The sequence below is a fragment of the Chelmon rostratus genome, chromosome 4, assembly GCF_017976325.1.
Source record: "Chelmon rostratus isolate fCheRos1 chromosome 4, fCheRos1.pri, whole genome shotgun sequence".
In the NCBI taxonomy this organism is placed as follows: domain Eukaryota; kingdom Metazoa; phylum Chordata; class Actinopteri; order Chaetodontiformes; family Chaetodontidae; genus Chelmon; species Chelmon rostratus.
In genome coordinates, this window is record NC_055661.1 from 4,696,799 (window position 1) to 4,709,686 (window position 12,888).

The 12,888-nt window shown below is 43.0% G+C and overlaps 1 protein-coding gene across 1 annotated transcript in view; it reads left to right on the forward strand.

The window, feature by feature from the left end:
* The window catches only part of ghrhrb (growth hormone releasing hormone receptor b), a 34,243-nt gene that overhangs the window by 11,311 nt on the left and 10,044 nt on the right, over nt 1-12,888 (forward strand). The window contains exon 3 of the mRNA XM_041935288.1: nt 8,313-8,420. Coding sequence (XP_041791222.1) covers nt 8,313-8,420 — 108 coding nt within the window. The remainder of the gene's footprint in view (nt 1-8,312; nt 8,421-12,888) is intronic.

Consider the following 12,888-nt stretch of genomic DNA (forward strand, 5'->3'; position numbering starts at 1 on the left):
TGGGTCAGATCCTCAGTGCGTCGCTAACCAAAGTGTTGTGGGCAGTGCAGGTGAGAGCAGGATCTAGTAGAGGTGGGAAGGAAGTATTGTAATCGGTCATTTTAAACTGTAGGTCTTCCTCCATTTTTAGGAGATTTAATGTTGACTTAATTACATTTCAGACATGGGGTGTTGTACATGTCACTCCTGTATTTATCTGTGCGTGTAGTTACTTTGATTTGGGTTTATTACAGCTTCGCCTTAACATCAGTGTTTTTGGATAAAAATAGGTCTATGTTTTGACTTGTCCTAGACACCTGTTAGGTGTAGCTAACAACACTGATTATGGCTCTGTTCCATTTAGACATGGCTCTGCAGGGGGACACCTGAATGGACTGCAGCCATGATTCATGTTATTGTTTCCACCTGAGGGCGGAGGTCAGCAGGACCACTGTGAGAGAGGCCCGAGCTCTCCAAAATGTAAATAAGAGGCTTGTTTTGACCATGATGACTTAATGCATTTTAGATCTTATCAGGTGGTTTTAGAGAATTTACAAAACTTACAACAGAGCAAGCAGTCCTTCAGCTCCGGCAGGGTTCGACCGACATATCCGGCACCTCTGACGTCATTTTCAGGCAACGCTGAGTTTGCTAGTTTGTTCAGTTGGCTTATCTTATCAAATTCACAGGGAACTGCAGTTGATATTGAGGTATTTTCATGCAAGGGCGAATTGCTGTTTAAATAAGCAAAAGCACACAAGGAAATGGAAGTTGAGTGAGAGTAAAGTGTGTCATCGCTCCTTGAGTCATTGCTTTCCTTGGAAGGGTAGGAGCAGAGTTTTAGCAGTGGCTAACATAGCCAGCACAGTCAGGCCATCTTCACTAGTCTGCATCTGCTTAAACTGCACGATAAACTCGTCTCTCGAAGGAAACAGCAAAAAAACAGCAAAAAAACAAAAAACAAACTGAAGCTCATACATTTCTTACCTCTGTGCACACAAATTACAATAATGAGTTCACTTGAATTGCTTAATTTGTGCCTTAATTACTTGTGCATGAAGTAAGAGAATTTACAAGTGTCTAGCCGCTGTATCTTTCTACTGACGTAACCAAATACTGAATGAATTCCTTCATGTTATGCACTTAGATTGTAACATTAAATGATGCTTGGTGCTTTAGCCAATCAGGCCAGGTTGAGCTGTTGTCAGTTACACATGGCTGTGTAGCACAATAAGCAGTGAAAATTGTCAGGCCATGAAAAATCTAATCCAAAGGAAGTTTGGTACAGTTGTTTTTGATTTTGGACAGATATTAACACATATATTAATGTTTGTGGGATGTTTTAAAATGTCAGTTATGGTGGTTCACATGCTCTGTTAATTCTGTTAATTTGTGCAATGAATTAGCCAAGAAGATTAGTCATTTGTGCACACAGGCAGGTTTAGAAACTGCAGGACTGAGGTTGTAAAGAAGGGAGTTTGTTTGTAAAATCAGTGAAAATGTGTGGAAAAACTCACATTTAAAGGTTCTTCTCCACCAGTCATACATCCTTTGCACCTCTTTGTATGTCTCTGCAGCCATTCTGCCGCCATTTTTAGCTGCTATGTGCCTTTTTGTGGTCATTTTGTGTCTTTTTCAGTGACCTTCTACAGGTAAAACAGAAAAAAGAGTATCTTTTACCTTTTTTAAACCTCGATACTTCCCATTCAGATTAAAAATCTCTCGTTCAAGGCAGTCCTGGCCAAGATTGGCAGCAGCACAAAGTAAGACTGTTAGTTGAAAAACTGAAGATGACATGAGGGGCCCCCGCTCCAGTCAGTGCACAAAAATGATCAATTCAACAGCATGAATATATAAAAAGCCCTGCAATAATGAAATTATAGACATATTGAATTAGTATTTTTCTGAAACAACCTGGCTCAGTTTGTTTCTCCAACTGGAAGAAAAAGCAACACAAAACTATTTGAATCTCCCAACAGAATTTGAGATAAGTGGTCCAATTCATTCCATCTGTTCTCGAAACATGAAAAATTCCAACCAAATTTAGCTTTTAGCCATAAGGATAACTTACCTCTGCTTTTGATAACCACATTTTGCGTCATGAAAAGACAAAGTTATCTGTTACAGTGTGAGGTCAAACAGGAACATGCACCTGCAGATCCATTGGGACAAATTCATCCTAATTCATCAAGAGCAGAGGAATCGATCAGATGTGACTGAATGATTGAGGCACAGATGGGTGGGATGAAGAGCGGTGGCAACCTGCGATACGGCTCATGAAAGAGTGATTGGGAAATTATGAGGCTTCGTAAAGGCGATGTTACAAAAGACTGCACAAGAGGTAGAGGCTACTAATGGATAAAGACTGGATTTACAGAGTGGTTATATTTGACTGGAATTGGTAAAAAGCAGCACAGAATACAACTTCAAAACAGGTACACACTCTCTCACTTCCACTTTGTGCCCTTTTGTCTTTCTTGATTTAACTGTGCAGTGGAGGGAGGGAGGGCAGATGTCTTTGTCGTCTTCGGGTTAATAACCTTCACACCTCCAGTCCCACAGGAAACACCAGCAGAGCAGCAACACGGGCAGTCAGTGACAGGGAGGAGATGAGGAAGTAGTACAGAAATGAACAGAGGTGGGGGGGGCGGGGGTTAAAAGTTGTGTCCATTTTCAAAGGAACCTTGTAATTAGAGTCATAGTGAGCCTCATGCATTTCTGTGTGAGCATGTGTGTGTGTGTGTGTCTGTTTCCACATGGCGTTCACGCTCCACTGTTGGCATTTCCACAGATCATTAAACACCACGACTGGGACGCTCTCTCCGTCTCGTTGTGACTGCTCGCAGTTGACGATTTCAGGACTAATTACGCAGACCAAATGCCAGAGTGGAAAGTAACAAAGTATATGTTATTGCAGAAATGATTGGTCTATGAACACATCACCATTAAATTAACCAACAATCATTTTAATAACGGGGGAATAATTAGTCACTTAAGTAATTTATCAAGCAAAAATACAACAGTTTTGAAGGTTCCAGCTTCTGTGTTGTGCAGATTTGCTGTTTTGACCTGTTTTATATAATATCTTTGGGTTTTGTACTGTTGGTTGGACTTAGGGCTTACTCACCTAGGACTCTAGAAAACTGGAAATGTCAAGATTATTTCTTATATGATGGTGACAATAGCAATACAGACAGGAAGCATGGGGAGAGAAAGACAGTTCTCGTTCTTTTCGAGGTTGTAAACAATACATTTAGTCGATCTTTTGTCTTAATTCCAGAATAATCACTGAGTCTTCTTGCAGTCTGCAAAATTGTAGCGTTAAGATTGGCTGTGTATATCACTTGATTTCAAATCTAAAGAATCACACACACACACACACACGGCCTTCAGTGTGTCGGTGCTGCTGCTGAGCGACACAAAGCAAAGGTAGCTGAAGAGGAGGTACACACTAAATCACGCTAAATATCTCATTCACAGAAATTCTTGTTTGTTGTTCTTGTTCCTAGGTATGAAAAACATTAATGTCTATTACCCCCACACTTGATTGACAGGGACCTGGCAACATAAAAAAACAACCCAACAACTGTCATCAGATTCTGATTAAAACGTTGGCAAACTGTGATTGGTGCACCAATGCATGAGTCGTCACTTTTTTCCATCTGAGGACAAAAACAGAAAAGTCTGACTTAAGCAGAAAGTTATATGTTGATGTGAGACCAATGAACAACATTTTCAGGGCATTTAACCTTTCAGAAGCTCCTAGCTACACGATATTTTGTATACACCTCGACTGGTGGCAGTTATGGCGGCACATCTGACAGTAAATTGTCCCTTGCTGGCCTGCAGGGCAGACAGCATCAACTGACTCTTCTGTCCAGGAGTTTAAAGTGGCCACCACCCTGTTTCATCTGCAAGGAAAAGTTTCTGTTCTGCAGTTCTCTGGACAGACCTGTCTGTGCATCAAGCATGATCTCAGATACTGTCACTGTCTCTGAAAGTCTGCAGCGAATGCACATGGTCAGGTGGACCCAAGACACAGCAGCCAGTGGCCGCCATGTTATGGGATGTGGAGACCACTTGTGTGCATATGCTACTTCTCGTTTCAGAGGAAAACAGCGTAATCTTATCTGCTGCACTCTGTCTCTCAGCTGCATCAAACCAGCTGCTCAATTATTATTCAGCAAAATGTGGGATCGAGATCTAAACATTCAGTTTTGCTTGGGTTATCAGTGCTAGGTGGCAGTGGGAGATGTACAGTTGTTGGGTTTGTGGAGCAGGAGGGAGATTAGATGAGAGATCCAGGGAGCAGACACGTGCGCTCAGTCAAAACAGAACATAAAACGAACTTTATGTTTCCATAATCTGTCAGTTAAACTACACAAGGACCTGGATTTCTGCTCAAGCTCTTCCTCCTCGTCTTCTCTGTTTCTCTGTCCACCTCTGCTTCTCCCTTGTCATGTAACATTGTTTATTAAAGGGTGGATATTGTGGCATAGATCTCAGTGGAGCCCTTTCTCCTCTATTATCTGTAACAATGTTACAGCAGCAGCAATGTACAAACATAAGACGAAGGCTTTATTGAACCAGGAAAGCACTCGAAAGTGAAGTGTGAGAGGAGCGTTGTAGCCAGAGGAGGAATAAATAGAAATACTGAGATATGGCCACACAGGTGAAGAGCAAATACAGGGCGCGTGTTTAGTCCGACGTTTGGTGAATCCAATTCTCATTCCCACGTCACGTCTGCCCCTCGGAAATGACAAAGCTTGCCTTTTGACTTGTTCCTGATGTTTATTGCAGATGACATAAATGTCAGCGGGGTAAATCCTTGTATAACTCCATGCTGCCACCACTCACACAGGACATAGGTTTGACCTGGTTTACCTGCCTATAAACCAAATTTGATGGCAGCTGTGTTGCGTTAAACACACACAATGATTTGTGTCTTGTACTAATGCTGTCTTGTATACCCATCACAGCCATGAGAGTTAAATCATCTTCTAAGCAGCTGTGTGTCTGTCCTATTGAAATTGTTAAAAAAGACGGTTTGGGACATTCGACAATCATACAAGTGGATACTGTACTGCAAGAAATATTATTATCAGTTAAGAGCCCTGCATGTGATCCAGTTCGCTGGGAGTCAACAGAGTGTGAGCCTACAATTCTTAGTGTTCCCCAGTAGTCATCCAGCCTCTAAGCCTGTTGGCCTCCAGCAGCTATCCTGTTTCTGTCCTGTCCTCTTCACCAGCCTCCCCTGGCCAACAGCCCTCCTCTCTCCTAGTTTCCAGCGTATACCTTGGCGTGCTAGAAACCAGCCTGCTGGCGACCAACCTTCACTCCATCCTGCTGGCTCCCAGCCCGCATCCCTGACAGCTAGCATTGGGTTATCAGGGTTAGGTGGCAGGGGGAGATGTACAGTTGTTGGGTTTGTCAGCTAGCCACCGGCCTGATTCCACCTCCAATGATTCCCAGTGGTCTCCCTTCTGGAGGACCTGGCTAGCTCTCAAAACAGCCCCCAAAAGAAAGCGACCTTCCCAACAGCGTCTCTTTTCTGCTAGACCCTGCTCTGCAAACAGACTCCATGCTCCTTGCCTTCAACCAGTTGACCAGTCAGCTAACTCAGAACTAACCAGGTTGCTGCCTCATAATGGTGCCTTTCAGCTGCCCAGCTCCTCATCCTCACCGCTGCCCAGCTCCTCATCCTCACCAGCCTGCTTGACCAAAGCCATGGAGTCCCTGCTGCCCAGCACTGTGGAGGTCCCTCTGTCCAGCGCCCTGCAGCCTCCCACCCTGCCCTGGCTGTGATCTGGAGCCTCCCTGCTTGGCTGCCTTGCCTTCTGCGTTCTGCATTTGATCCTTTCTGTCTCCTGCATTTGGGTTCACCTGATCCAAATGTGACTAAATCTTAAACAGTACCTGTTTGTTCCAATCCATGCACTGTTGTGAGCATACACGTTTGGATTTTGGGGAACTATTGGGCATCATTCCACTTTCACATCAAATTGTACAGACTGTTAATATGAACAAATATGTGCAAGAAGGAAAAAAAAAGAAACATTTGTTATCCATCCATCCATCCATTGTCTTCCGCTTATCCGGAGACATTTGTTATCCTCCAAGTATTGATTATATGTAGGAAATGTGGGGACTTCTGACAGCTCCAGTATCTCAGAGACAGAGAAAAGAACTACAGAGATGAAACAGGACTGCTGGCAGTTCCATGTAAATAAAGTATAAAAAATATGTTGTGACAACAAGGCTAGCAGTGTGGGTAGCCTTCTTGTAGTTATGTGTGAGTGCTTTCCTGTTCTTCCCATTCAGCTGGTAGTACAACACCAGCAGCACAATCACAATGTCTACTCACACAGACCACTGATCCAAACGATGTAACTGAGGACCTGGAGATTTGTTGAAAACGTGGAAAAAGAACAAGGCTTTGTGCTCAGGATGATTCCAGGAAGTTTTCCCAGTACAAAAATATCTAACCATTAACACCTAATGAGAAGCACCAGTCTATTCATCCGCTCTATTCTCCTGTCAGCTTTTCACAAGCTATGCTTTACTGTTGACTCTAGACAGCCTCTCAAAGGAAAGCACAGCGTCCTTTATGCTGCTACAGTCTGTGTACACACACATTACCTGGAGAGCCATTAGGCCATTTGCAAAAGGGCCTAATAATGTTCAATTTTCAATCAATGCAGCAGATGAAAATGTCATCAGCAGCTCGGTTTTAGTGTACAACCAATAACTAAGATGCGGGGCAAAAGTGTTCTAAAAAGGAGAGTTCAAAGTCACATTTATCCAGCGAGATGTTTGCCTCATCACAGCTTTGGCAGGGGAACCTTCGGCAACAGCCAAAAGCTGTGTTTTATTATGAATGAGTGGTGGCATGTCTCATGCACTGCTGTTTTAATTGACACTGGGCCGAGCAGCTTTGATGTATGAGGCGTTGTGGTGGCAGAGAGAGACGGGCTCCTCATTAACGCTCTCTCTTCCCCCTCTCCACGCCTCCTCACTCGCAGCGAAGGAGGCTGCAGGCAGAGCTTGTCAGCCATGTGAGGGGAGCGGTGGAGACAAAGCGTGGGCGGAGAGGAGGGCTGAAGACGTCACCAAATCAAACACCCCTTCATTTTCCCAGACTGGGGGAAACCCTTCCAAAAAAAAAAAAAAAAAAAAAAAAAAATACAGCACAAGTCTGAGTTTCTATAGAGACGAAATGATTCTTAATTAGATTTTTGAATCAGTGGTTAACATTAGCAAGTGCTGTAGCATTCAGAAGTGTTCAAAGTTAAACAAGGCACATTAAGCGCACTGCATAAAGAGAGAGGAAAAGAAAGGTTGACCAGTCCATCCATCAGGATTAGATCAGAAGTGCAACGGCCCGCAAGGGTTTTCTTCAACAGGCAAACTCAAGACGCTAAGGTTACACAAAAAATACAAACTAAAGGCGCTTAGGCTGAGAGAGAACAAAAATACAAAAAGGAAAAAATGGCAGAAGGCAATTTGGCAAGGGTAAGTAGCTCAGGCTAGCAAGACAAGGTTCACAACAAGGCATGAGACGTACAAGACGATCTGGCACAGGACAAAGGGAGACTATGTCTGACTATATATACACGAGGTAACAATGAACAGGTGGAGACAATCAGGGTGGGGCAGACAATCAGACAGGCGGGAAGGACACCAGGAAGTCAAGGGCCTGAAATGAGAGGAGAGTTAGGTTTTCACAATAAGACAGGAAGTTTACGACAAGACTTGACACTGTGAAGAGACACATCAGCAGACACGATGAGACATGACGAGGAAAGAAATTATTATGCTAAAACACGCATATAATCAGCACAATACCTAATGGAAACCAACAAGTTTTGAGGAATTTCAAGTTTGTTTTTTCTTGATTCTGGTACTGTACTGCCTCCTGCCAGTAGTGACACATGTATGTAGGAAATTTAAAACAAGCGGGTTTCCACTCAAGAGAAAATTTAAAATAGCATTCCTGCAGCAGGATTTATTTTTCACTCAGAAAATAAGGTTTTAGAACTCGATAGTTGACAGAAATGGCTTAAAAATGCAGATTTGTTTTGGTTCCAACAGGAATTCACTCAGTTCTGTAACTTACACCCCTGATTCAACAAAAGAATTACATTACCCTCCCTCTACTGAAAACAAATATACATACACTGATGATGAACCGCTGCATGATGATTCATAATGATGAGTTACAGTGTATGTTCTGCAGAGGCAAAATGTACCTGACCATCTTTTCTATTGTACTGCACTGCACTATGAGCTCATCAGTCAGTGAGTGCGTGCTGAATGCTGTCTTCTCGCCTCAGGTTGCCCAACAGCATGGGATGACATTCGTTGCTGGTACCGTGCTGAGGTGGGACAGGTGGTCAGCGTCTCGTGTGCCAATGTTTCCCAGCTGTTTGGCAACATCCAAGGTAAATCACTCACCTTTGACAAGCTGCGTCTTCATATATCTGATACATCTTTTGTGCACTCTTGCTTGTCGAACAGGCTTTGCGAGGAGAAAACTGTGTATTTCAGCTGATTTTTCACACGTCAAAAAAACATTTAAGCATAATTAACTTTTACTCAGTTCATCCATCTTTCAGTTTACAGCTAAGCACAGTGGCCAGGTTATATTTAGCGCCAGGACCAGTGTTATGCTTTCGCAGAGTGGTTTATGGCTTTTCTACACGGATCACGTGGACTCTATTCTCCTGACTGTTTCCTTGGCTCCACCTTCTCCAGAGCCTTGTCTCATCCAGCTGGCTGCTCTAAAGAAAATAAAATATGCTTAAAATCTCTCATGTATCATCAAATGGCTGGCAGACGGACATAGATGCAGCTGAGATGCTACAAAAATGTGTGTCTGGACTTTTGGGAGGCCAACGATGACAGAAAAATCTGTGTGCTGTCATAAACAGACCCAGTGGAAATGTAGAGGAGTGGAAGAAGAGGCAGTAACAACTTTATTCATCTGGTCATCTTGCCAACGTTAGCATTTCGCTCAATGCTAAACTGCTGTGCAGATTACAGCCCCACAGATCCGCAAGCATGGCTGTTGCTCTTAAAGCAACATTATGCAACTATATTTACCTTAGAATAACAGCTTCAAAATCAGTTTGATGGTTCACTGTCTTAGGGAGAATGGCGTCTCTTTCACTCGCACTGCGCCACCCAAATGCCTGTTGGTGTGCTATGTAACTTGGGTTGAGCGGCTGTGATCTCACTGCAAATGCTTTATGGCACCATGTCACACACCCACCAACTGTGGGTCATCAGCTTGCTCGGTATTCTCCGTGCAGAAGAGACCATAAGATAATCCAAGCCTCATACACCGTTAGCACTGCATGAATTATATGTTCTAATTGAGCAAACTAATGCAAGGCTGCAAACTGTTAATACTGTCCTGAACATTTTATTCAGCTGCACACATACTCTGCTTTCCAACGCTTAACAATGTATTTGGGCTGGAGACCCTAGCAGTATTTCAGCAAAATAAAAATGTTTCAGTTATACTTTGTGTTATTTTCATGTTCATCTTTGATGTTACAATAAATAAAACTATGCAGATTTGTCCAAACCTTTTGTAAACCTGCACAATATTTTTCAACCCTGTAAGTCGACATGGCACAATTCTTTGGCTCCTGACGCCGTCTCGGCAGGTTACAAATATTTCAGCTTGTCGACAAATGCACATGTACAGGAGTCCATGATGTGGTCAAGGCGAGATTTGTAGTTATGTTGGTGCTCTGAAACTGTAGGAACTTGCAAAAAATACAAATTCTTTCATAATAGGGCATAAATAACTTACTTATCTTTTGTGACTGTATGAGGTGCAGCATCCTCTCCTCACTGGATAATCAGCAAACACATTTTGTGGTGTCTGTAATAAATGCTGACTGATTCATCTGCCTGGCCCGTAAGCTGAATGAAGTTGGACACAGATATGCTACAACTGATACATAACAAGAAACTACAGTTTATATATGTGTGAGGTCATCTAAAACAGTGATGCAATTGCATAGCCTGTCCACTAGAGTGCATTGACAAGTTTATTTTTAATTTTGAAAGTTCAGTACAACTTAGTGACAATTATTTATTAACCAATGGAAAAAGCCTTTGTACGCAGCATGTGCTGCAGAGCTACAGGTGGTGCCAACTGACAATCACTAGATACTTGTTACAGATAAACTTAAGGGATCCTTATCTATATGTTTGATTATGCTATGCATTCACATTTTTCTAAAAAGAATATTGGCTGATATAGTGACTCCTTGAAATAACTTTTATATACAATCTGAAACAGCCAATAGTTTTGAAGGAAACTTAATGCAGACTGGAATAAGTTGTCTTTTCACATAAAAATATATTTGTGTTTCACCAAAATATCTGATCTTGCAAAACAATGTCTACGTGTGGTGACCACAGGATTATTGAACTTCTTATGGTTATGTTTAGGAGTTTACAGCTCTTGGTTATGGTTAGGGAAACACTGTGGTTTGGTTTAATACAGGAAGGTCCACAATATGACACATGTCAATCAACATTAACTGAAACCACAAACTCTGGCTAACCTTAACCAAAGTGCTTTTGTTGCTTAAACGGACCAAACTACAGAGCGGAGTCTGGATGTAAACCCCGCTCTCCGATGTCACAGTCGTCATGCTTGACACACTATCCATCCAAACCAACCCCACGTGACTTCAGTGGTACATAAATGTAAAGCTTCATTCAATCAAAACAACATTGCCTCAACATAATCCAGTCAGCAATTATGTTTGTCACCACAACATAATTTGGAAAGCAATTTATTACAATATAAAGCTCATTTCTAGGAGCCGGGGTTGAGTGTTGAAGCCGGTCAGGTGCAAGGGTCTTTATTTATTGTCCCTGTGTAGAAACACTGCTGGTGAAATCCAGACTCTTCCAGTATGTCAGTCAGCGAAGTCAGCTGAATTACTTTTCACTGAAGAGCCAGCAGCAGCAGGGAGGATGTGCAGTATGTGGGATGCTGGCTGTAGAAATGATGCACTTGACTGATTTCCAACAGCAGTGAAAATAAAGGCACAAAGTAGAGAAGAAGAAAAAAAAAACAGGAGCTCCTGAGTGGAAGTTAAGCACATAGTTTGTGTCAAGGGATCGGGAGGCGGAGGCTGCTGTTGATGACCTCATAACTTAGTGTTAGTGGGTTCCCGGACCCCGCTCGATTTCCTCCTCCACAGACACCCGGTTAAGTCAAACGCTGTAGCTGTGTGGATAGATCCGGCCTATCCAAACGGGAGGCTGCATGCAGAGAAAATAATGAATTGGAAAATCAAAGAGTTCACTGTACGAGCCAAGAGCATGAGGAAGGAATTGGCGCTGCTTGTTAAGCATGGCGGTGTGAGCACTAGTGACCTCCCCAGAGCCTCGGCCTTCAACCTCTATTCACATCCAACCATTCACCCACCGACGCTGCAGGCCTGCAGGCTCTACACAGCATGTTACACTGAGGCTAATGCAGCTGGATACCGGCAAAACCACCCACGACTCAAACCCCCACACTCTCCTCGGCTGTGCTGGGGAGCTGGTCAGGCATATTCACACCACGAAATCTGTTGTTTCACTGTAAACTTTTCATCCTCCCTCTTACAAACACAGACTCACGCTGAAAAGCTGACGACCTTGTGTGTGTCATGACCATCGTGGAGCTTGAAGAGTGAGCTCCGTCATTCTAACTTCAGGCCATGGTGGGAGAACACGGCTGCAGATTTGCTTCATTTAAATTCATCATCTACAGCCTTCACCTGACACAACTGTCAGTGTTACCTTTGAGGAAAGTGAGCAAAGTAAAAAGCTCACAATTAAAATGTAATATTTTTGCCATGCTTTTGGATATAGGTACATGCAAATGTATTCATTTGTATTTATTTATTTATTTGATGTGCACATAAGACATAGATTTAAGGGTTTAGACCCCAGCAGGAAATAGAGCACCATGGGAATCGGTCGTAAGGGGAATGGAGCTGGAGATCAGAAGGACTTCATGAGAAGGAAACTTCTGGTGGGAGGGTTTGATTGGAGATGGTCTCCCCAGTTGAGGTGGTGAAGGGGACACGAACATCACGGTGTCCACTTGCAGCTGAATGACAGCAGAGAGTGAGAGCATTTTTAAAATTTGACAGCTTACAGATGATTGGCTAAAGGTGAGCGTGTCGGCTTGTGATTGGACGAGGACAAGACTGAGTTTGTGGAGCTTAGAGGTGGCAGGAAACTACAGTGTGACTTAGAGGGCATGAACAACGAGATCGTCTTCCTGAGTGAACTTTCGCTAAGCTTCATTTTATTCTATTTTTCATGCAGTTACCTTCTGCTACGTGAAGCTTAATTTAAACACTGCTCAGCACAAGACGACCTTGTTTAATCTACAGTGATCAGTAGCTTGTTGCAGCAGAAATAACAACAACTCACCTCTGTCTGGTGAATGGCAACACTGTAGCAGTAATAATCTTTTTGTTGTGTAGTGTGCATGTGTGCACAAGCTTTAGTGAAGTGTCCTCTTCATAGGAGGTGTGTCTCCAGCCACGCATGTCATTAACCGGCAGATGGAGTTTTGGTCCGGCCCATTGAATCCTGATGAAGAGCAGTGGCCTTATTTCACTTCTGAGAATGTCTGTGCTCATGTGTGCAGATGTTTATGGCTTTGTCTGCAGAGAGAGACGAGGTGGTGTAGAGTGAAGAGTGGTTTTATTCTTATTATTCATCAGTGCCCAATAAAACTAATTTACCAGGAAAGCTGCATACAGTATACATGCTTTAGTCTGATGAGTGAACCAATGGCAACAAACTGAACATTAATCGGCCACTGTGGGCTATTTGCATGTGATTCTATAGAATAAACAGTGTGCTTGTTCTGCTCCT